Below are 25,786 nucleotides of genomic sequence, written 5' to 3' on the forward strand. Positions count from 1 at the left end.
GTGCATTACTTTAATTAAATAAAGTGAGTATATTAACTCTTTTATAAAGTTCTAACAGATTAAATTAGAAATTATGTTTACTTTTCCTGAGAGCACCATGCTGCAAGTCTGCAAGCTTGCCAAACTGCTTGTTAGTTTATTTCTCTGACGTAGCAAAATACAAGCTCATAATCAGGAAAATTAAGATACTAAGTTTCTAGTCTCTCAATTTAGAACAAGCATACAGGTATGGTCACAGTCATCCTATTATAATGCTTTGATTGTGAGAAAATCACTAGTGCACTTGGTCTGATCCCCCACAAGTTAATAGAAAGCAAAAATCTCAAACATCCTTCCACCTTTATACATACTTTGGTAAATAAAGATTTTGCCTATACTATACAATAATAAAATGAAACATAGAACACAAAACTCCCAGACAATGGCCCCCAGAAACAAAATTCCTAATCATATGAGTAGATCTCTAGATGACTAAAATTTTTGAAAAACAGAAGAGGCTCTTTGCTTGTAGGGATTTTTATTTTTTTTAATTAAAGTACATTCTGAACCTAAATATACTTTTTTTTTTTTTTTATGCAGACAATCTGATAGTCACTTCTCAATGCACTGATACATAGATAGGTACAAACAGATCCCATTCTGACTGGCCTTTATGCAGTTAATTATACCCCAAAATAACTAAATACATAGATAACCAAAGCATATTGAATTTCTCATGTACAAAAATAAATTGCTTTCGGTTTTTTTTTGGTTTTTTTTTTTTTTTTATCTGCAAGAAGCCAATTGCTTTACTAAATGCTTTGAACTGAGAATAAATATATAAAATTACAAGGCTAATTGCACATCTCATGCATCTGAGAAGCTGATAAGCAATGCGTTTTCCACGGCAGACACCAACTGACCAAAGCATTAACTCACATTACTGTAATCCACATTGCTAAAAAAGTATCTCTTTGCAAATCGTTCTTCAAACGCTAAATACTGAGTTCAAAAAAAACCTTACTTACACCTAATCTCTTATTAATTAATTCCAAGGAAATTGCAGGTGGCAGACAGGGTCTTTGTGCCACTTTTAATTCAGGGCAGTGTATTAATTACAGTACGATGAAATAGCCATGCAACAGTCTTTCCCTCTGCAGCTCCACACAACTAGAAGTCATGGTATTTTCCACAGTTCAGCAACAGAAAGGACACTGTGGAGCAGCAATATGATGCTGCGGCAGTTTAAGAATGTAGTGCTCCACCTTGTTTTTCCTTAAAAAACAAAACACCAACCCAAAAAAAACACACTAAAAATATCTGAACAAGGAAATAAAAGACAGTAACATAAGTTCAGTTACTTACATCACAGAAGTGGATTTCTTAAATAATGCTGCAATTCTTTCATTTCTGAACTCGGTAAGAAAGCTCCTCTAAAAATTTTTTTTTTTTTTTTTTTAAGAAAAATAGACAATACTTTCAAGACTAGAGTTAGCATTTCTTGACTCGACCCTATGTGCAGACATATATTACATGAAAGCTTTTTGTACATGTTAAAAAGTTTTTAGGTCACTTGCAGCATTAAAACAAAGTTTTACTGTTATACTTTGCAGAATGTTTTGTCTTTTAATAACTTCTTCAGCCACAGGAAAAAGGTTTTCCAAGAAACATATTTATATTATGTTACACTGTATGTTGTCCATATTCGTCTTCAGAAAGAAAATGTGATCAGTGTTCAAGATCAAGAAGGAAAAATGAATGATCCAACGTACATGGTCCTAAGTGAATGATCCTAAGTACAGAAATCAGAAGCAAGATGACTGCTTGTGATTCCTGTCAATGATGGTGCATGTAAAAACTCACTTTCCTTAGACCAAATCCTCAAAACAGCAGATTCATGATGGATGTCTCCAATTTTTTTAGAGTGTATTTTAAACATACTTGCATACTAAAAAGGTAGGCACCCACAGAACATTTAAAAAAAAATGCGTTTAGTTGGAAGTGTCAACATCGTGAATACTCAACCTTGCAGATGCTATCACCCATCAGTACTGCTACAATACATAAATCAAGGTAAACTGTGAGTATGGTGTGAAAAAAAAAGTAGTTGGATGAAAGCTAACTTTTTTTTTTGAGAACAAGTGAATTCAGTTGTACAAGATACTAATCAAAGTGGAGTGGACATCTGTATACAGATTTCACTTTTTTTCCTAGTTTTCCCAACCATTCTCTTCCTCGTTCTATTTTCCTCTATGGAGAATTAAAAATAATGGGTAAAAAAAAGAAAATTCTGGCTGAACCATCCTCTCATTATTTCAAACAATTCCTGACATTGTAGAAGCTTGATTACTGCAAGATTTCAGTAATGGCAGATTTTCTGATGCTATCTGAGTTAGACCTTGCACCTAAAAATCACACTTTGATAAATCACCAAACTGAGATGCATCACTTCAGATATTAGAAGCATATAATCTCAATCGCTTCTTCTGAAAGTCCATGCATTTTTAATGAAATCCCAAAATAATGACTGAAAAGCAAATTTTAGGTTCACACTTTTGAAAATGCCTCTTTTGACCACAGAACAGTATTTTCAGAAATAGAGAACATCCTTAGCTGTTGAAAGCTACTGGGAGATTAGCGTGTCTTTAAAAATGACACGTGTACCTCGAATTGGCTATCCATGAGAAAAGATCTTCGGGATTTTGTATTTTCAGGTTTAAATAAAATGGCCTAAACCCACAACAGCAAAGAAACTGAAGGGAAATCATACTTAGTGTGTATAAAATATTCAAACTATCTCATACTGCTGCATTTCAACAGGCATCATTATTGATGTTTTGACAATTTAGTAATTATCTATGCAGTTATGAAATCAGTTAAATTGATTAATTGAATTGCTCATTTTTCTGCATTTTGTTTTTACCAGCTGTTATTAGCATTTCCTGAGCATTAATATTCATAGATTATAAAGATGACAAGAAGCAATTATCACATTCTAAAATAATATTACCCAGGGAAAACAAACATCAAACATGATTAAACTCATATGATAAAAAAGTTTCCATAATAAAAAAATAAATCTAATTAGATTTATTAGACTATATTATATAGACTATAATTTAGACTATACTATTTCAGCATCAGGAAATAGTATAGTCTAAATTAGTGTCACTCACCAAGAAGAATATATGCCCAACTCTGAATAGGTAAAACTGTAGTTCCCCACTAAGTGCAAAGTCTGAGTATATGGTTTTGATGCACCACAATTCCAGATTATCAACAGAGCACTCTGAGAAGCATCTGTACTGCCTCTGTGTTTTTCATCTACAGTGAGTTTGTGTCCATTGGATGGACCAACATCAACATACCTCCTGGTTCAACGATCTCATTGTTATAAATTTCACTACATGTATTCTGCCTACCCTCAAACTTACACTATGCAGAGCCTGTACTCAACAGTTTCTCTGTGAAATACAAGGAGCAGCAAGCCTGCAGCTACTACAGGTTTGGAGATTTCTCTCTTACTTTTTTGTTTTGTGGTATTTCTTTGTCTAGGGAAACCATAAATTCAAATTAATGAGCTAATGAGTAAATGAGCTTTTTCTACAATCACTTTTTCCTTCACAAGACACCTTTACCCCTTATTTACACATTTCCCTTATATATTTTTTCCAATGCTTATAATGAAAATGCCAATCATGGACTGACTGACAGTAAAGATAGCCCCACAACAGAGTACCGATTCTGGCCTGGGACCTCAAGACACTGTAAGAAGCCAAATTATGCCCAGGAAGAGTAAAATGGGGTTGCATTGAATTAATACAATCTTCTATGTTCTAGAAAATTGCACATGCAGCCTGACTAATGTGTTTGGTTTAGGGTTTTTGGTTTTTTTTTTTCCTTTCTTTTTTTTTTTAACGAGAGGCAAAGGTAGGCAAAATTGCTCTAAACTACTTGATTAACTTCTAAGGAAAGAATATAAGTTATTATAAAAATGACACAATCAGGTATTTTTAGTTCAAATGATTTATAGTCAACTACATTTTCAATGAAGAATTTTCAGTGTGGCTTTTCCATACACATTTTAGAATCATAATCTTAAAACAAAACTAGTATTTCCAGGACTGCTTTAGTATCTTAGAAAATATTAAAGGAGAAGAACAGATCAATCTGACAGCAAATTCAATTGTTCTGGAAAACTTTCCATTTTGGCAGTGTTAGGTTTACTGATAGACTTGATGATCTTAAAGGTCTTTTTCAACCTAAATGATTCTGTGATTCTAAATGAAAAAAAAAACCCAAACATCTGTGTAAGGTGAAAATCTTTCTTCTTTCCCACAGCATCAAAAAGAGTACTGCAATTTAGTAATAAAATTCAAAATACATTTAGTATCACCTTCACATATTGCTAGAACAAGACTACACACGTTAGCATACCTCACTGCAACTTAAAACATAATTCCTATACATGAAATAAATACTATATTAAACCTAAGAATAACAAACGCTTCTCAATATTCAAGTGTATTGTTTCTTCATAAACAAAAAATAAACAGAAAACAAGACCTCCTATTTGTAATGTCGAAACATCCATGAAATCAATTTTTGTCATGCTTTTCCTCTTAGCTGCAGAGGATTCTTAACTGCATAGATAAGAACATGGTTACGCTGCACATCATAAAATTCTGTTTCCCCCAAACCACAGAAAAGAGAAAAACAAATACATTATTTTTCTCCCTCGTCCATCATGAAGAACCACCAGTGTTCAAATTTTGGGTAGAAAAATGCTAAAATCATGGTTACATTTGGTGACACTCTTCTTAATCTAAGGTGGGCCAAACCTAAGAACCTATTTACAATACCTTGTAAAAAACAATAACTCAGTTATATAAATTACAACCTACATGGTTAACAAGTAAATATCGCCAGGGTCAATGTAGACCGAAAAAGAGAAGAATTTGAAATATGAGGCACAGAAATAGAAAACAGACATTTTACCATAATCTAGAGAGTCACAAAGGATGAAATCTGAACACTTCCATTTAAACAATGCTTAATGATTAGATAAATCATAATCAGTTCAGAAGTTGTACCTTTCATACCATTAATTTTATAAAAGGATTACCAGGGCAAGAAAAGCTAGGATGTATTTCTTTTAGAAATAGAAAAAACCTTACATGCACAGAAAATCAGAGGCAGGAAAAAGCTAATAGACATATCGTGTGCAAATGTTTCCATTCCAAATTTCAAGGATCACAGACATGGGATTCCTGTAAGCCTTGATACAAAATCATATAGCAGCCTAAGACATTTAATTGTCTAGAGTATGTTCTTCACCGTCAACCTAAATTACCTCTTCCTAATCTTATCCTATTACCATCTCATACTTTATGAAAGGGCAAGGGGGAGGGATTAACCCCAGATGTAAGTAACCTAACAAAGTCACAGAGAGCTTTCTCTCACAGTCAACAGAGTCAACAGAAGTCATGTAGTCAGCATCCACATACAGTCATCTTTGTCAATGGACACATTTTTAATTAAATTGATAGGACTGGCATTTCCAAAACCAAGATTTGAACTAACATCTCTGAAACTGCAGCAGGGTACCGGGTTCATGTTGTTATCCCCATCTTCTGTGGAAGGAATCTCAGCTATCTATTGATTCATCTCTATAAAGCCACTAGGTCTTCCGCTGTATTTTCTCTTCTTCCTTTGTATTAATTGTCAAAATTTATTTAATCCTTCCATTTTCAACCAGGATAGGTCTAACACCTTTGTCTCTACAGAATTTAAGCATTTTACAAATATAAGTGAAATTTTATCCTGAGTGTTATCATTAGTTCACATTAACGAGGCTGAAGTGACACGAAGTAGAAATGACTTTCATGAAGTTATGTGGAAGTTACATGCAACACAGATCAGAGTTTTAACCTACACAATAATTATGATTCTTTTTCAGTTCATCACTAGCATTTCTTGTTGCTGTTCTTTGTTGTAAAGGGGACACCATAACTGCAGTTGCAACGGCAAATAATTCAGTGACACTGCGAAGTGGAAAACAGAGCAATAACATCAGATTTCAGAATCTTCTCACAGAGCAGTTTTGGAAGAATCTGCTAATAAAGGTTATCTTTTATTTGAAAATCTGATTTCGCCCAAGATGGTCTCCTAGCTCAGTGCTCCATCAAAATGTTATAAAAAGGGAAACTCATATGTGCTGCAGATTTCAAGAGGCCCTACTTAATCTTCTGTGCTACAGCTTGTCTCTGTTGGATAAAAGAAAGAATCACAGAGAACTGCAATGAGGACTCAAACTGACTCTATACAAAGTAGGTGCTCACAAGACAGTCCTGATGCATGCAGACTCATTATGCTGCAGAAGAATCAGCCCACAGTTGAGTGGAACCAGGGCTGAACGTGGGCTGAAATGGCTCCACAACACATTGACACAGCATCACATCAGCAGAACAGCTAGCTGCAGAGGTGTGGTGTACTGCATAGCCTCCTATGCCACAACACCAACACCAAATCATTTCTAGCATTGGGAAGACTCTTACTGAGGATAGCATAGCAGAAGAATACATTAGGGATGTATCTAGGGAGACATACAAATCCCTGGAGTTTACTACTTTCTTCTTCCACCCCTGTCTGTAGAGAAACTTATGTACTAAAACGAATGCTTCAAGTGGCTTCTATGTGTGCAAGTACAACCCCATTTTCTTCTTAAGAATAATTTTTGGAGTATTCTGAAGTCTATTTTGCAGTAATAATTACTTTGCAAACCAGTTAAGTGTAAGAATGAATCCTACTGCAGAAATTGCACAAACTTACGTAATTATGTAAAATTTACGCTAGAAGGGTTGAAAGAAATATACGTGTATACACATATATGAAAGAAATCCTGATACTGACCCTTTTTTATCAACGCTCTAAACTGCCGCTGCACAGACTCACATGCACATACTTCACTCTAAGCATGCAAATGGTTATCAGTACAGACCTTCCAAGCAAATTATGAATACACATTTCTGTTTACAGCACTGAGCTGCACAGACTGTAGTACACTAGAGAGCTTATACCAAAACTGGTTTTGAATCTTGTAGTTCAAGTAGTTTTGGACTGCAAAATAGCATGCAAAAAACACGGATCCTCAGAAATGGAGTACTGTGTAAATTTGCAATTCAACATAAACATTTAGTATTATGATGAGAGTTTTTACACAATAAAGTTGCAGAACAATCTTCTACCACTACTGGGTTGGGGGTATTCTTAGTGTTTTGTTTGTTTGTTTGTTTGTTTGTTTTGTCAACATGATGTGCGTTCATAGCTTTCCTTGATGGTATTACTCTACCAATATATGAATGAGCAGAGACATTTCTTTGATGCTTCCTGTCATCTTGGCTTCCCCATTAGAGTGTAAGTGTTCAGTTAATCATGGGACTGAAGGCTTTGCGTAATTAAAAAGAGAATAATCAATTTTACCTTATAAAAAAACCGCAGGTTAACTACTTAGCCCTGTCTGACTTTCTAATTTTCCAGAATTCATTTTCCATATAGAAACTGAATAGTGAACTGGTAATCCCCTATTTCTTTCAGTATCTATAACCCTACATCACATAACCTGAAGTTTACACACTTTAAGACTTTTATGGACACATTAAAAATTGCTAGAAAAGTAATTCCTGAGCTTTCAGTCAAAAGTTAAGTGAACAAGCCTAATGTATGGAGACATAACTCTTCTCTCCAAAACTAAAAAATTTAATATATTTTAAATTCTACACTTAAAATATGTCCCTTTTTCCTAGTGAAGTGAAACAGACTAACGAGACAACTTCCACTATACAAAAAAGAAACAAAATATTAATAATTTATATGAAATAGATTTGAACTAATCTTGTGAACACATGTTGCTATGAAAAACAAGGTGCATGAAATATTTTTGGGAAAGAATAAAGGATTGACTACAATCTATTCGAACAGTTACACAGATATTTAACAAATATATATTCTCAATGTCTTCTTATAGTAATCTGATCTACAGAAAATAATTACTTGCAAATTCCACCAGTAAATGTATCTGAATGTGGAAATCAGCTAGAAAACATAAATAACATGTAAGTTATTGACATGGTGTGAATTCAGCCAGTAGCCAATCACCACATGGCCAGTCATTTTCTTCCTCCCACCCCACCTCCCCCAGTGAAATAGAGGAAGGGGGGAAAAAAAATAAATTCATAGGTTGAATTTAAAATATCGCTTAGTAGTAACAATAGTAAGTCCCAACAGCTAAAATATAGCAGTGGCTCACTGACCAGCAACCGGTATGCAGCCTGCCCCCAGCAGTGATCCCGACCACACCAGAAATGCCACTGCTGACCAAGAAACCAAAACTGAAAATTAGAGTGTACATGTTCTCTCATATACTGAGCATGATGTCACATGACATGGAATACTCCAGTGACTGATCTGGGCCTGACCTGTGCTCCCTCTCAGCCCAAGGAAAGTTATCTCTATCCTGGGCAAAACCAGGACAGCCTACACCCCTTATTCCATATCATTTAGGTCATGCTCTGTTTCCAAATACATTCTAAAGAATGACCACCCCTTTCCCAGGTCCCACAGATACCATTCCCTCAGTCTATGGGCCATCATTCCACAATGTCTACCGGGTTCATTTAGTCCATACCTTTGGGTTCCATCTGTCATGAGGAATGAGGTGGAGTTGGGCTCAGTCGGTGGAGCAGGAGACTTTGGATGTGGCAGGGGGATGTTGTGAGGCACCAGTTGCAATAACAGGGTTATTTGACTTTTCAATTCATTGGCTATTTTCACCCAAAATCAAATCTCCTTGAGGCACACATCAGACTTCTGCATCCAACTGTAGTACCCACCAAGTGCACCCAGGTCCTGGGGCAAAAGTAATCCCATGATGGGTCTACATTTATGCAAGGCAGGAATAACCCAGACTGGTTTACCCAGCATATTTTTAATATGCAATACAGAGGCTTTATCCCCATCTACAGTATGTAGGAGGTTTGATTGAGCAGGGCCAGCTTGCTTGGCAGATCCTCTGGTATTGACTAACCAGGTGGCTTTAGCCAAATTCATGTCCCAGTGTTTGAAAGTTCCACCACCCATTGCTATCAGTGTACTTTTAGCAACCTGTTTTATTACTCATTTTTTCCCAGAGGCTGGTGCATGGTAGGGAATGTGATATATTCACTAAAACCACTCTTTGGCCCAAGAGTCTGTAAGGTTGTTTCAGAAATGTGTCCCATTATCTGACTCAATTCTTTCTGGCGTGCCATGCCACCATAAGACTTTCTCCTCGAGGCCTAAGATGGTGTTCTGGGCAGTGGCATGGGACACAGCATAAGTTTCCTACCATTCGGCAGCTGCTTCCACCATTGTAAGCACGTTGTGTTTGCCTTGTTGAGTTTGTGGGAGCGTGATATAATCAGTCTGCCAGGACTCCCCATATTTATGTTAACCGTCATCCTCCATACCAAATGGGTTTTAACTGTTTGGCTTGCTTGACCGTAGCACATGTCTCACATTCATGGATTACCTGTGCAATAACATCCATGGTTAAGCCCACCCCTCGGTCACGAGCATCACGATGCTATATGTTGCATCTCTTCCCTGATGGCCGGAGGAGTCATGGGCCCAGCGAGCCAGAAATTCTTTACCCTTATGTTGCCAGTCCAGATCTACTTGAGACACCTTAATCTTGGCAGCCTGATCCACCTGTTGGTTGTTCTGATGTTCTTCAGTGGCCCGGCTCTTGGGTACATGAGAATCTACATGGCGTACTTTCATAACCAGATTCTCTACTCGAGCAGCAGTACCTTGCCATAATTCAGCAGCCCAGTTGCTCCATTTCCACTGCTGTAGCCACCCTCACAGCGTATTTGCCACCATCCATGAGTCAGTACAGAGGCAGAGCACTGGCCACTTTTCTCACTCAGAGATATCCAAAGACAGCCGGACGGCTTTCACCTATGTGAACTGACTCGATTCACCTTCTCCTTCAGCAGCTTCACAAACCCATCGAGTGGGGCTCCATACAGCTGCCTTCCACCTTCGATGTTTCCCCACAATGCGACAGGACCCATCAGTAAACAGGGCATATCGCTTTTCATTATCCTGTAGTTTATTATATACTGGGGCCTCTTCAGCACGTGCTACCTCTTCCTCTGGTGTCATTCCAAAATCTTTGCTTTCTGGCCAATTTGTGATCACTTCCAATATTCCCGGGTGGCTGGGGCTCCCTGTTCGAGCCCGTTGTGTGGTTAATGTGACCCCTTTACTCCACGTGGCACTAGCTGCATGGTGTGTAGAGGGGACACTCCCTTTGAACACCCAGCCCAGCACTGCCAGTCAGGGAGCCAGGAGGAGCTGTGCTTCAGTCCCCATCACCTCTGAAGCAGCTCGAACCCCTTCATATGCTGCCAGTATCTCCTTTTCAGTTGGAGTACAGCGTTCTTCTGACCTTCTGTATCCCCGACGGCAGAACCCCAGGGGTCGACCTCGAGTCTCCCCTGATGCTCTCTGTCAGAGACTCCAGGCAGGGCCATTCTTCCCGGCTGCAGTGTAGAGCACATTTTTAACATCTTGCCCTGTCCAAACTGGCCCGAGGCTACTCCACAAACTATTTCCTGATTAATTTGCTCAAAAGCCTGTCATTGCTCCAGGCCCCATACAAAATCATTCTATTTCTGAGTCACTTGATAGAGAGGGCTGACAATCTGACTACAATTTGGAATGTGCAGTCTCCAGAAACCCACAACACCCAAGAAAGCTTGTGTTTCCTTTCTGTTAGTCGGTGAGGACATAGCTGTTATTTTATTGATCGCCTCCATTGGAATCTGATGATGTCCATCTTGTTATTTTAATCCTAAAAACTGAATCTTGTGAAGGTCCCTTGACCTTACCATGCTTTATGGCAAAACTGCCTCTCAGAAGGATTTGGATTATTTTCTCCCCTTTCTCAAAAACTTCTGCTCTGTTACCCCATATAATGATGTCATCAATGTACTGTAAATGTTCCGAGGCTTCACCCTGTTCCAGTGCAGTATGGACCAGTCCATGGCAAATGGTGGGGCTGTGTTTACACCCCTGGAGCAGTCGATTCCAGGTGTATTGGACACCCCTTCAGGTAAAAGCAAACTGTGGCCTGCATTCTGCTGCCAGAGGGAGGGAGAACAACGCATTGGCAATATCAATCGTGGCGTACCACTTGGCTGCCTTCGACTCTAGTTCATATTGCAGTTCACGGCAGCACTCAGCGGTGGCGACTTCATTCAGGCCACGATAGTCCACTGTCACTCTCCACTCTCCATTAGACTTTCACACTGGCCACATGGGGCTGTTAAAAGGGGAGCGCGTCTTGCTGATGACTCCTTGGCTCTCTAGCTGACGAATCAGTTTATGGATAGCGATTACGAGTCTCTATTGGTGCAGTATTGCCATCAGTAATACCGATACCCTTTTGGGTCCTTAAAATACCCTCTTCTGAGATAATCTATGCCAAGAATGCATGGAGCGTCTGGGTCAGTCACAATGGGGTGTTTCTCCCACTCTTTTCCACTCAGACTCACCTCGGCCTCCAACACAGTCAGCTGTTGAGACCCCCCTGTCACTCCTGAAATACAAACGGGTTCTGCCTCTTTAAAATTTGACAGCATTAGGGTACATTGAGCACCAGTGTCCACTGAAGCCTTATACTGCTGGGGCTCTGATGTGCCAGGCCATTGAATCCACACAGTCCAGTAAACTCAGTTGTCCCTATCCTCTGCCTGGCTGGAGGCGAGGGCCCCTCTAATGTTGGTCATAATACCCGCTAACAACGAATGGGTTAGTGTGGTGTGCACGGGTTTCAGCCTCATCTTGATCACTCACTTCTTGTGAATACAAGTCAGAAGTTCTTCTCGTAGGATCATGAGCAAAGTCGACCTTTCTGTTCCACTTGGACCCTTGATTACTGGAAACCGCAGCAGCATTTCTCCTGAAAGGACCACGTTTTGTACTTGTTCTTTTTTCCAGCTCTTCTAGAAGGTAGGTAGATTTTCCATCCCATTTCTTCATGTCTTCTCCATAGTCACACAGGCAATGCCACAGCTTCCCCCGTGGTGTGTACTGGTTCTCTCGAGTAGGGAAACGATTGTTCCTAATAGCCGAGATTCTATCCCATGTGGGTGGGGAGTAGGACATTTTCTCTTTAAATTGCTGGAAATCTTGAGATAATTTGTTCACAGCCATGATCATGGGGGAAGAGACACTTTCTTCATATTTACGTAGTTGGCAAGACAGTTCATCCATTGTTGGTCCCTCTTCATTTTTCAAGTCCATTACTGCTAATGCACTGACGTAAGATGATGGTGTGCTCTGTACAAACTTCCTCCACATCGGCCAGATGCATTGGACTTTTTCTGGATCTGTGGGTAGCCATGCATTATCTGGGTCATAGTAAACCATCTCCTGCTCGACTAGCTCCCTCAAATATTGAATCTTCTCTCCATAGTGGTCCACTTACTAGGATGACATAAAAAATCTTCCTTGAAGAGATAACTGCCTCACACTTGACAGGAGTCGCCTCCAGAGACTGAGATTTTGTGTCTTCTTTCCAATGGCTTTGTTGACGCCCCCTTCCCTAGACAGGGATCCCAGCTGCCTCACCTCCCTGCCCTCTAATTCCAGCATCTGAGCAGCCAGATAACAAGTTGCTCACCTGGATGGTGGCTGAAATATTTTCTCATGTCTTGCAACTCATTCAGGGATAAGGATCAGGTGAGTGTCACTGGCTCTGCCTCCTCCTGTTCTCATGATGTGCCTGGTTCATCATCACCCTGTACACTGCAAGGGGATTTTCTTGTGTGTTTCTTTTTATGTATGGGATCAACTGACACCGTCATTGGTCGGTTCTCTGGTTCAGCTGCAGCTCCTCTCCTCGGGGTTGTAGTGGCTGCAGTTTCTATTACTTTGTTACCAGATCCAGAGCCCTTCTCTTCATCCTGAGGGTGCTGAACAGTGTTTAACAGCACTCAGTAAGCATGGGCTAGGGCTTGGCATGTTGCAGTGAGCTGTGCCTCTCTGGAATTACCCAGGTGACAACACACTTTTTCCAAATATTTTAATAGTTCTCCAGGATTCTGCACCTGTGCAGGAGTGAAATTCCAGTATACTGGAGGTGCCCACTGTTCTAGGTACTTGCCCATGCTACTCCACACCCTCAGATACTCATAATTCTCCAACCTTGGAGTAGATTTCCAAGTGATACTCTTAAATAGTTGCTTAACCCTGAACAAAACCTGAACCACATTCAGGAACACACTAGCTCCTAGCAGTAAGATGACCATGTTAATGTCATCCAAGGATATTTGAAATTCCTGAATTTCTCAAACACAATTGTAAATAGCCCCACAACTGATGACTACATCATGTCATAGATCAACATTACATAGTACAGTAAAAATAAAATCTTAACTCTCATGGACAGTGAGCAACAGCATGGGGAATACATACGGCAAGCAAGGTGATAAAATTTTAAGCAGCCAAGCAATAAACAGTATGACCTGATCTGTCATTATCACAAACCCCTGGCCCCATATCGGATGCCAAAAGACTGTCATGGTTTGAACTCAGCCGATAGCCAATACCCACGTGGCCAGACATTTACCCCCACTCCCCCCAGTGAAATAGAGCAAGGGGGGAAAAATAAAAAGAATCGTAGGTTAAATAAAAAAAAATAATTTACAAGTAGGAACAAAGTAACAGTAACAATAGTAAGTCCCAACAGCTAAAATATAGCAGTGGCTCACTGACCAGCATTTGGTATGCAGCCCGACCCCAGCAGCGATCCCGACCACACCAGAAAACCCACTGCACCAACTGGGAAACCAAAACTGAAAATGAGAGCCCATGCATCCCCTCATGTACTGAGCATGATGTCACATGATATGGAATACTCCAGTTACTGATCTGGGCCTGACCTGTGCTCCCTCTCAGCCCAAGGAAAGTTAACTCTATCCTGGACAAAACCAGGACAGTTTTAAAGAAAGATAAAACATTTAAAAAAATCATAATTTACACAATATTGAAGTCAGGATTCAGGTAAGCTTTATTTTTTTCTCCAATATTTAAGTTATTGTTGCTTCTACAAATGCAAAGTAACAGCAATTTTATGAATAGCCTCCATTTTTGGTAAGAAAATATGGCATCCTTTCCACAACTGAAATGAAAATGAGTGAGGACTGTCATTTTAAGCCTGTCACAGGGAAAGCCTAACTGAAATCACTAGTCAAATAAGTAAAATTTAACCACATCTACCTGCTCTTAAATTATGAAATGATGCAGGTATACACTGAGGAAGAAACTGAGAACTGGGGGATACTTACCCAAAAGCTTTGGCCTACATCTGTCTTGTTCTAATGGTTTACATATGTATAGAAAAGAAACACAAATGAAATCTTAACAACTTTACATCCTTATAACACATTTGTGGTGAGAAGCCAGAAGGTGATGGTAACCCAGGTAAGGACCACTAATTGCTTTAAATATAAGGAAAATCACTAGGATTGGCCTGGGATGGCACAGCTACTGAAACCACTGAGCTTAGGCTGACCCTGCAAATTGGAAAGCAACAAATAGTTTAAAACAACTGCCCTGCAGGGGAGCATGCAGCATCATGCAGAAGGATGATTCCAACGTGGAACATCTACATCACAAGGAAAAGTTTCCATAGCTTAACATTAACAGCAACTGAGGCACTCATTAAATAAAAAGCTAAACAGTAACCTGTTATAAAGTGCTAAAAATGAACATGCATCTAATTTCTTTTCAAAAGGCCTTAGAGCATCTGAGGAAAGAAAAACAGGTGACATGAATCAAAAAGTACAATAAGCAATGGCAACAAGAATTTTAGGCTGAGAACACCAGTACAAACGCTGCAGAAGTTTCACAGTGCCCATGAGAAGTAAACAGAAAAACCCAGTCAGTTAGAAGAGACCGTCTCGGCACTAGAAGAATAGAGGGAATCAGCCCAGTTGAGGTATGTGGCAGCAGAGAACATGAGATATTTAGGGACCTGCTCTCCCCCTAAAAATTTATTCAGACCTCATATATTATTCCATAAACTACCTGACACAGAATCCAGGAGCAGTATGCTTGAACCACAACAGGTTATATCCTCAAAAGTTCTTTTTTTAAAATGTGTAATTAAACATGCTGCACCCAGCTGTATTTTTATGCTTCTAGAAGCATAGACTAAGAGAAGGTTTAAAAATCATAGAATTTATATTAATTATACCAGTCAAATATTTCTGCCTCTTTTGAAATTAAATTTCTATGTAGAATCTCTCTCTCCCACAGTATGATTCACATACACACATTGTTTTGTTACTATACTAAAGTTACTACTAGATTTCCAAAATCAGTATTAGGTATAGTATTGTGGATTTCCTAGCTGGTTCTGCAGCCTAATTAATAAAGTCTACTTAATAGTTATACAAATAAAAAGATGATTCAGACGAAACCAACTCCATATTCTTAGATAATTACTCTTTATTCACATCTAATTTTTGAGTATTAAGATACACAATCTTCTTATAACAAATTAAAATACAGATCTTAAAACATCTCCTCAACCCTTGTCAGATTAACAATAACAGGCTTGCACTCTTAAGGGAAACCTAGACAGATCCTATTTCACGGGATTTTCAGCAAGGGATTACAGTCCCACACTCCACACTCAGATCAAGAGATCTTTCTTGTTCTGGAATTAAATTTTGCATTTTAGATAATGATCAAAAAATCATGGAATAGTTTGGGATGGATGGGACTTTTAAAGGTCATCTACTGACAAAACATTCCTACACTATTCAGATTTTTCATATAGTCAGCAGAATGCAGAGCTAAACCCCCAACTTGCCAGTTTATCATCACTGGAGGAAAACATATACTGATATTAGCTGGGATAGAGTTAAATCTCTCCACAGTAGCTGGTACAGGGCTATGTTTTGGATTTGTGCTGAAAACTGTGTTGATAACACAGGGATGTTTTCGTTATTGCTGAACATGGTTTAACATCATGGCCTCTTCTGCTTCTCATGCTGCCTCACCAGTGAGTGGGCTGGGGACTTATAAGAAGTTGGGAGGGGACACAGCTGGGATCTGCTGACCCCAACTGACCAAAGGGATACCCCACACCATATGGCATCACACTCAGCATATAAAGCTGGGAGGAAGAAGGAGGAAAGGAGTGACATTCAGAGTGATGGTGTTTGTCTTCCCAAGTAATTGTTACGCATGATGGAGCCCTGCTGTTTCTGGAGATGGGTGAGCACTTGCCTGCCAATGGGAAGTGGTGAAAGAATTCTTTGTTTGGCTTTGCTTGCATGAGCAGCTTTTGCTTTATCTATTAAACTGTCTTTATCTCAACCCACGATTTTTTTATCACTTTTCCCCTCTGCTTCCTTCCCTATCCCACTGACAGGGTGTGACTGAGTGGTTGTGTGGGGCTGAGGTGCCTGCTGGGGTGAAACCACAACAAACCCACTTTTCATTGTTTGTTTAATTATATTTTGGATTAACTATTGACTACTATTAACTTGCTCAGTCAACATCTGTTGATCAGATGTGGCAACCTGGAATCTGCCTATGTGAAACACATAATTCATAAACATAGTTTACTTTCTCTTGGAGAAGCAGATGGTATCATTTGCTTGCATATAAAAAATCCTTCCTTGGAGTTAAATTAAATGCTTGATCATTTGCCATGACTTCTAAATTTCATTTGCATATACAAACATAAATTATCTAGTTACTCACATGACTATACTTCCACATATATTCACCCAGAATTCTAGTGGGAAATACAGCAGGAAAAGTAGTATGTAATAATTACTACAATTCAGCATTAAGTATGTGATCATATCCCATTAGCTTCATGTCTTTAACATGATGTGCTGAATCAAGGACCAGTACATACCCTATGCAAAATAGGCTGTAACAATTAAGAACATGGATTGTGATAATGCTCAAGAAACACTAGACACTTAGCAAAGCCAGGCAGACACAGAACTGCTTCAACTCAAATTGCTTAATCAATGTTAATACATATTTATGTATTCCCATCAAAATCATCTGAACTAGCCATACATACATATGCTTACAGAATCACAGTATAAATAGAAACTGTCAGTACAGAGACAAGTGAAGAAATAATTTAAAATTGCACATTTTCAATTATATCCATTATCCTTTGAGAAGACAGAAATGTGCAAATACTATTGCATAAAATGATGAGCTTTCAAGGTCTGGATTCTTTTCAATTAAGGAAGAAAACATTACTATTCTTTCCCCAACCGCAGGAAAAAATCAGAGAAAGGGATAAATGAAAAAGATATGAATTTGTAGTTAAGAAAAAAAAAGATGTAGAGAATTATCTGAACATCTTAAGATTTGTCTGAATATCTGCTTCAGAAGAGATAAATAATAGATGAACCCTACATGAAATAGAAAAGTGAAGAAACACTAGAAAATAATGAAAGACGAATTACCAGGGGGTGGGGTGGTGGGTGTTGGGGACGTGTAGAATCAAACTTTCAAAAAAGAAAGTTAAATAGGAAAAGGTCTTTTTGCTAAATAGATATAAAAATCAGTGAATGGAAAAGAATAGAGGAGCAATAAGAATTTGAATCGATACAATCTTCATGTACTAATCAAAACTTACCATAGTCGACAGTTTTGGTCTTAAAATGATAATAGATACAAAAAAAAAAATCTATAAAGTGATTCTATATCTATGCAATGTGATGTGTTACTGGATAGGGAATAATTAGTGTCACAGTTGTTAGGAACAAAAACCTTGATCTGGAATACTATGTACAACTGGCCACTCATGTTCAAACTGGAGAGGAATAGACAAGATCTTTTAAGATACTTGTGGGAACGTGGAAACTATTACAAAAAGGAAAATTTGAGAAGCTATACTACAGGTCTCAAATCTTACAATGCACATTAGGAAGGATGAACCTTTAAAATTTAGAAACAGTATATATAAGACAAATAAGCACAAAATGATAATAAATTCAGCTTGAAAAACAGATGATTTCTAGCTATGTCAATTCCAGCAAAGTCAATTCCAGCTTTATGTCTCACTACCCCATTTAATGGACTATATGAAAATGCTCTGAGTATGAAAAAAATATGAAATCTACTCCCTATGCATCTAAAATTATCAATACAACCCCCTCAATTCAACACATTGTAATATTAAACAATATTTTTTGAGAAGTTATGCCTCCTTTCACTATAAGAAGACTCAAAATTTGTGAGGTATGCTCAGAAGTAAGAAGCTAGAGTTCTACCTAACTGAACACAAAGGCTTTAATCTTCAAAAAAGTAGACTAAGGTGATAAAGCCTGGGAACAATATTGTAAATAAGTTAAAAATAATAATGGAAAGATGTTTCCAAGAATATTTAGCTGAGTTTTACTGAAATATTTCAGGATTTATTTGATTTAGATGAAGCTATAACATCTTAATATCAAATACAATGAAATGGTGTAACTGATTTTATTAAACTCTTTAAATTTATTGCAGTGTTTTCATGAGCTAATTTCTTTTTTTACTTTTTCCTGCACTGCTGCTCAGTATTATATTTACTTGCCTATTGAAAAAAGCACTTTGTTAATTATCATAATCTGCTTCCTACTCTTTCTTTCACTGAGAGAAAGATATTTGTTTTCATGAAAATTTGTAAGACATACTGTCAATTTTTAGATCATTCCCCTTTGGGAAAGTGGCATTGTGAAATGACTGCTTTGTGGGGTTATTTTTAAAGGGAAAGGAAAGTTTGAAAAGCCTTAGCTGAAGTTCTGAAATACAGAAGACACTCCGCTGAATCAGAGGTGTACAGCAAAGGCACAGGCCAAAGATGAAAAATAGATGCAGTGTACACTCCAGTTTGCTTCCCACCAAACCCAGACTTGCCACCTACAGTCCAAGGAAGCAAAGACCTGTCTCTTCCCACCATAACTGTGCTCACAAGACAGACCAAATAAACCCATACTAAGGGAACCAGGTCCACAGAGGAGCTGCAGTGAACTGAAAAATGAAGGTTAATTCAGAAATAAAGGACTTGAATAGGTCATCAAAGTGGCTTTGTACACTTCGAACAAATCATTTATGTTCTTTACTTTCTGCTGTTTCATTATTTTCCATTTTCCAGTGCTAAAGTCTGTACCTTCATTCAAGAACAGATGAAAAATTTTTCAACACTGAAAGACTAAGACTACCAAGCAAAATCAAACCTGTTTTGACACAAGATTTCAGTTTTAAAATGTTCATAAGGAAAATAAGGATTTTCAGCCTACAGCCCACAAGTTGTAAAGACTCTGACAGCAGAAGTTTATACTAATTGTCAGTTACTTCAGAAGTGAGGGATAGAAAGAGTAATGACTGAGAAATCAGGAAGCAAAAAAATGAAGAGGAAACCTTGATAGGCCTCAAGAGAGATCCCTGTTTTACTTCCTGTGGTGAAGATTATTATTTTATAGGCAATCACGACACTGAAGGACACACAGTATCTTCCCCAGCTGTTTATAACCCTGGTTTTCTTACACACTTCAACTGAGCAGCAGTCTATATAGTTTCACGTAAATTTATTTTTTACAAGTTTTGATATTAATAAGGCTAAAACAGGATAACACGTCTGATTCAACTGTTATGAACTGTATTCCCAGTTCATCATTTCTAAATCCCATCTGGACGACTGTAATGCTTACCTCTGGAATATCAAACTGAATTAAATGTTGTCTAGCACTTAGTCAGAAATCAAAATATGCATATTTCTACATAACTAAATTCCTTAATAGCTACCACCTATTACTAAGCAACACCTAAACATTAATAGTAATTAAATAAAATTTTAAAATAAAATAGTAATGGTAATTAAATACTGGGATAATGTACTTAAAATTTCTTCTTTCGTGACTCATTGCTTTTTAATTTCCTTTTATTTCTCAGAAACAAAAGAATTCCAGATGAAAGTGAGATATAATAAACTAAGATAATAAGTAAACTACAAAATTTGCAACTTTTAGAGCTGCCTTTTTGTGTTCTCTTCCTTAGCAGAAACTTATATTCTATATAATCTACCACTGAGCAAGATAAATTTGCCACATTAAGTAGGGGCTTTTCTTCACCAGAACTTCAACAGCTGTCAAACAGACCACTGCCTCTTCATTTATAACTCTCTTCACACTCTGGAATACCACAGTTCATATCAGTGGTTATAAAAAGCTATTCACCTTTCTGCTTAGATGTCATGACGTTTCAAAAACTTGAGGGCAGTACTTCCTCATGCTTCTCACAAGAAGAAAATGTTATGCCTATTTCAACCTCAGTATTGAAATTGGACCAGGCACATTTAACAGATTTCAAATAATCAGTTTTTCTGTAGTCTGAAAATGTCAATATAGTTGAGGAAAAACAAGTACATAGACAATTTTTGCTCTTTACATGTGGGGCAGTTTGAAGGCTTTACCTTCAAGTATCAGTTCTTACTCACCTAGGGAGGTCTACTTATGTAAATAGATTTATTTGAATAAGCAAAAACTGCAGGATTAAAATTCTTGTCAATGAGTCACTTTATTCAACTTCATACAATTCATGATAACTCTACTATGTAAATTGTTGACTTTACATTGACTGAACATCGATTATCAATAGCTTTGCATGCAGAAACTAACCACCTCTTGCAGCATCATGTTAAATATACGAAGATAATATTAAAATCCATCTAAGACAAGTGCAGACATACTATACTTTGTTCCTGTTACAGGCAGGAGCAAAGAGCAAAAAAGGTACCTGCATATAAAGTCCAGCTGTATTCATCAGGGACCAAATGCCATCGCATTGATTAAGATCATAAAAAATGTAAGTAATCCATATTAGGTCATTTCCTGATTAAAGACTTTAACATTCACAAAACATCAACACCAATTTATAGACATAGCATGCAAGTCAGAATGGACCATGCATAACATAAAAGATGAAAAAATAGCAAATGGAAATAGTAAATGGCTGTAATATCACAGGCTTTCACACACTGAGGCAATGCAATCAATGGCAAACACTACATTTGTAAAAATAAATTTAACACCTCTGAAGTTCATCTGAGCATGCCACCACCATGAAATGCAACTTTTCACTCACCAAAGTAGAGTTATGTGAAGCATCACCTGAGACCTCCGGTGTTCTTGTGCTGTTTGGAAGTCTGTGAGGATTACGAGCTATCGCTTGGCACCAGCCCAACATTTTCTCCTTCCACTTATCCCTTCTCAATTTCTGAAATTCTGAAAATAATTTAGATTCCCTGAAACATTGACACTTTGAATTTATTGCGTGCATGTCTCTGGATGCATGACTTTAAAAACAGTTTTTTAAAATTATATCTAAACAAGCTAATAAACATATTTTTAGAAGAACATGTTTATTCAAAGTAGTCCGAATGGTTATGCCATGCAGCTTAGAACTATGCACTTTCAGCACACCTTACATGCATTAATACTGTTTCAGTGTCAGCAAATTCAATGCCTTCTCTCCATCTTAAATCTTTCCCAAGTTATCATTTTAATATGAAAATTGTTATATTAAAGGAATTTTATTACAAAATAACTGAGAGAATAACGTCATTCCTAAAACCATATAACATTTGAATGAAATACCCCACATTCCCTGAAACAAATACAAAGAGCCCTAAAGCAGTAGCAGATATTAAATACAAATCAACAACGTGAAAGCACACGTATATGTACTCATGCTCACACACACCAGAATACCTGCCTTGTCTTGAAGTGTTACACTAGGATGTATTTCAAATACCAAAATGTAATGTACACAAGCCAGCAATAAATACTACATACCAACTGTAAGCTGCATGTGAACTTATTTTTAGTGTGTAACAGTAACAAAACACCTTTTAAGAAACACGAACACATTCTGGAAATACAGCACGAGTAACAGGGGTTTTAAGTGTAAGGAAACCTACAGAAGTATTTTTAAAATTTCACAATCTACTTTTCCCAGTTGAAATGGGTAATGTAGGTATTCAGTGCAAAACCTTTCTAATTAATTACAAAAAATAACTGAACAATTTTTTTCTCCACAGCATCTAAAGCAATTTTTAGTCTGGTTGTTTACAACATTTTTTAATTTAAAAAGTATTATTCTGTAACATCATGAAACACAATAAACAAAAGTATTAACCTACCATATTGAGTGCCTAGTACTCCAAACGAGGTTAACACTAGACTAAGTAGATTTGGAACATACATACAATAATGCTAAACATCTTACATGGTAAACTAGCACCTGAATATTATGTACTTGTGAAGTAGGTTTCTTTTTTCTGCAATACATCTCCAGTCAGTACACAAGACATACTTGTGTTTACAGCAGGCTTTCATCTTCCCAGGTTCTGATTCTGACAAACTACAGTCCCTTCTTGAATAACTACAGGTCTACCATTTCCGTACTTACCATTAATATATACTTTTCAAAGTATGAAATGCACAAAGCTGTATCTCTCCACACAACCTCACAGAACCAACAGTAAGGAAAAGTGGAAACTAGCCTTAGCTTTGCTGTACTGGCTACACTGAGTCTACAGGTGAACGGATTCTTAATAATTTTTCAATCTCTTGAAATCTTAACATGAGATAAAAATATGTGCCAGTAAAGCATTAGCAACATGATGACTGCCACGCTGCCTGTTGACTGTCTGTGGAGTCAAATACATTCTTCTATTATAAAAGATTTCATTTGTAGACTTAGAAGAACTCAGTCCTCCAGGGTATGAATATAACCCAGCAAAGGCTTCACAATGAGAAATCCAGGTGAAGCACTGACTAAATTCATTGTCAACAATTTAGCAGCAGTTACAACTTCCACTGGATCAGCACATTCCCTGTCTTGCAAGCCCTACAAGACTGTTTATTTTCCTTAGATTTGTGAATGCAACTAGCAGAGCTTTACATATAAACCTGGTTGTTTTTAAGAATAAAGGAAGTATCAGTAAACAGTTTGTGCATTTAAGCAACCTCTACACAGAAACAAAAATTAAATTCATGTTTTAAATGCTTTACATTTCATACAACGTACTCATGAGAAACTGGAGAATTAGAAAAAGTATCAGAAGGACAAGCATATGCACATGTTCTCCACTGCAACTTGGAAAGATGAGCATTTAATATGACAACCAGCCCCAATTTTCATTTTTTCAAGCTTCTACAGCAAATTCTAAGTAATTTCTATATAATGTGCTGAAATCCTATTTACCAACTAAACAGGACTGCAACAAGAGTGGAGTTTAACTTCTAATTAAACCAGCCCCATCCTGTCCCCACTGCTTCTTAAGTAGGAGCACACAAGATCTTCTAAGAAAGTAAAATGTCTTCTTAAAACTATTCTGGTGTCTGGAATTTCCTGATTTTCATTCAAAATTTCAAGCAGAAAGTATTTCAGTATTGTTTAGACTTTTCAAAATGAGACAAACCATTTCTTTCTGCTGCTCTGGAACCCATCATGGTGATTCTTCACATATTGTCTTGTAAGTGGAGTTTACAAGCACAGGAGGGGAGTTGTATCAGGTATGACACTGCTCAATTCTATTAAACTGGGTGAAAAAGGATAAGCTACTGCTGCTCTCTTGAGCAGCACTTGGGGCTGGGCAGAGGTACCGCTTGCTTTACACCTAACCTAACCTTTAAATGGTCACTCTTACACTTCCCTCCCTGGACTGAATGCACACCATCATGTTTTTGCAAAGGCAGTAAAATTAGTCAAGTACATTTAAGATAAGTGGTTGGAAAGATACCCTAGGAATAAGACATATGGTTCCCAAGTTCCTAGAGCTGTCTGCTACACCTACTGATGAGAAGCTGCTCACACAAAGTTAGCTGAAGCTCCCTTTTGAACCATCACACCCTTGATCACTTATTAAGAGGGAAAACTTCAGGTCTTCACTGAAGACTCTTTCTAATATTCTATTATCTCTGATGAATTATTATCTTATTGTTATTTTAGGCTTGTATTTTAATATAGTTTTATATGTTACGCTACTAAATTTGTTTCTGATTGTCTACCAAATTCTGAGGTAAATTTTAGCAGAAATGAGCCCATATTGTTGCATGTTTCAGTGTAGAATTAATTCTTCCAGAGATGTGTTTAGGGTGGAGAAGTAATGAAAACTCCTTCATCTCTAGAGTCATGTACTCCTCACACTTGGGGTGGATATAAGTCAATTCAGCCTGAGAACACAACTCTACACATCACATATAAGCATACAATGTGTTATACCACACAGTTTGAGTTTGATTACAAAGTGAAAAAAATAACTGAGTCTAGGGAATATTCTACAAAATGATTCTGCACCAGCTGGATACTCTTGGTACTTAAAACTGTCAAAGAACCATAAACTCCACAAAACAGCTGTGGTTCAGTATGACAAAGGTAACTTTTGAAGTCATTAAATTACGAGTTTCTACACAGTTGAGACAGGTATTTGGCATTTCAACAACTTGCAACAGATCCTCTATAATATCATCTGGCATGAAGTCTAGGTTATCAAAATTTACAACCTTTAAAAAACACGTTAATTTAGAGCTCCAGAGTCTATCTGAGCCACAGGTGTAGTGAAGAATGGATGCCCAATATCAGTGCGTGCCATCTACCTGCAGCGACGGCCCTCCAAGGGTCTGCAAGGAGACCATTCCAAAGAATGCCACCACCATCACCCCTCAATAAATGACCAATCAATCCTTTCTATATTGCCTGTACCTGTGAAGACAGGGAATCATCTGATCATAGCTACAGTCCTATTCTGTTCCTCTTGGGGTGCAGAACCTCTTGGAACATTTGCAATTCTTTTTTTTGCCGTGAGGAATCAAAATGATGACTACCACTGTACAGATCATAACTGAAAGGAGGACTTTGCACTTGTTCATACAACTGACTCAAACTGACTGAAAAACAATCTCAATTCATCCCCTACAAATTTGTTTAAAAATAATTACTTTATTCATTCTTTTCCAGGGGAGACAATTTTTACTCATTATTTAAGCAAGCAAAGGGACATACATAATTATAGATTCAAATACACCTTGCACAATATTCATACTAAATAAATAGGGATTTACTTAAGGATGATCTTTCAAAAATTAGCCAGTTATATGAAATAAAAGCATATCTCAAAAAGCATATATAAGAAATAAAAGCATATCTCAAAAAATGTTCATTAATCTAGTGAGAGAAAAGAATCGGTAAACTTAAGTTAGGAACATAATTAGAAAGGCCTCAACAAAGGCTGAATTAAGATGAAGTACATGAGAAGGTTATGCTTTTTCAGTCCTTAATAGGTTCTAAGAGCTACCATAGAACAGCAGGAAATTGAACACAAAACATACTGTTCTTTATCTAAGCTAAATAGTTTTGTTCTCTGTGTTCGAAGATTCCCAACAGCAATCAAAGTGATGGTATTTGTCCAACAACTAAACACACTGCATGACTTGGCAAATCATCAAAATATTCCAGGAGTAGAGCTGCAGGAATATTGAAATGCAAATAGCCTTCAACTGCTGAGCTCTGCTGAGAGAAATACAGTCCCTGTTGTTCTTTGTGTATCTCTTGTCTGAGCCTTATCAAGCTGTGACTTCCAATCAATTGTTCTAATTTGAAGACAAACATAAATTCATGGGCTGGATGCACTAGGAAGCTCTGATATCTTGTGCTATTTTTGCGTCAC

At 37.6% G+C, this 25,786-nt stretch overlaps 1 protein-coding gene across 8 annotated transcripts in view; it reads right to left on the reverse strand.

Annotated features, from left to right (window-relative positions):
* MARCH1 (membrane associated ring-CH-type finger 1) overlaps positions 1–25,786 on the reverse strand; it is a 174,104-nt gene that overhangs the window by 86,128 nt on the left and 62,190 nt on the right. For 3 of the 8 annotated variants that reach the window (XM_026847505.1, XM_026847508.1, XM_026847504.1), the window contains exon 2: positions 21,199–21,338. The exons of 4 other annotated variants lie outside the window; for them this stretch is intronic. In XM_026847505.1, coding sequence (XP_026703306.1) covers positions 21,199–21,300 — 102 coding nt within the window. In that variant the 5' untranslated portion in view covers positions 21,301–21,338. Of the gene's footprint in view, positions 1–21,198; positions 21,339–25,786 lie in introns of those variants that run through there. One more of the 8 variants, XM_026847503.1, reaches the window with a different exon arrangement.

The sequence above is a fragment of the Athene cunicularia genome, assembly GCF_003259725.1.
Source record: "Athene cunicularia isolate RWA chromosome 4 unlocalized genomic scaffold, athCun1 chr4_part2, whole genome shotgun sequence".
Taxonomy (NCBI): Eukaryota; Metazoa; Chordata; class Aves; order Strigiformes; family Strigidae; genus Athene; species Athene cunicularia.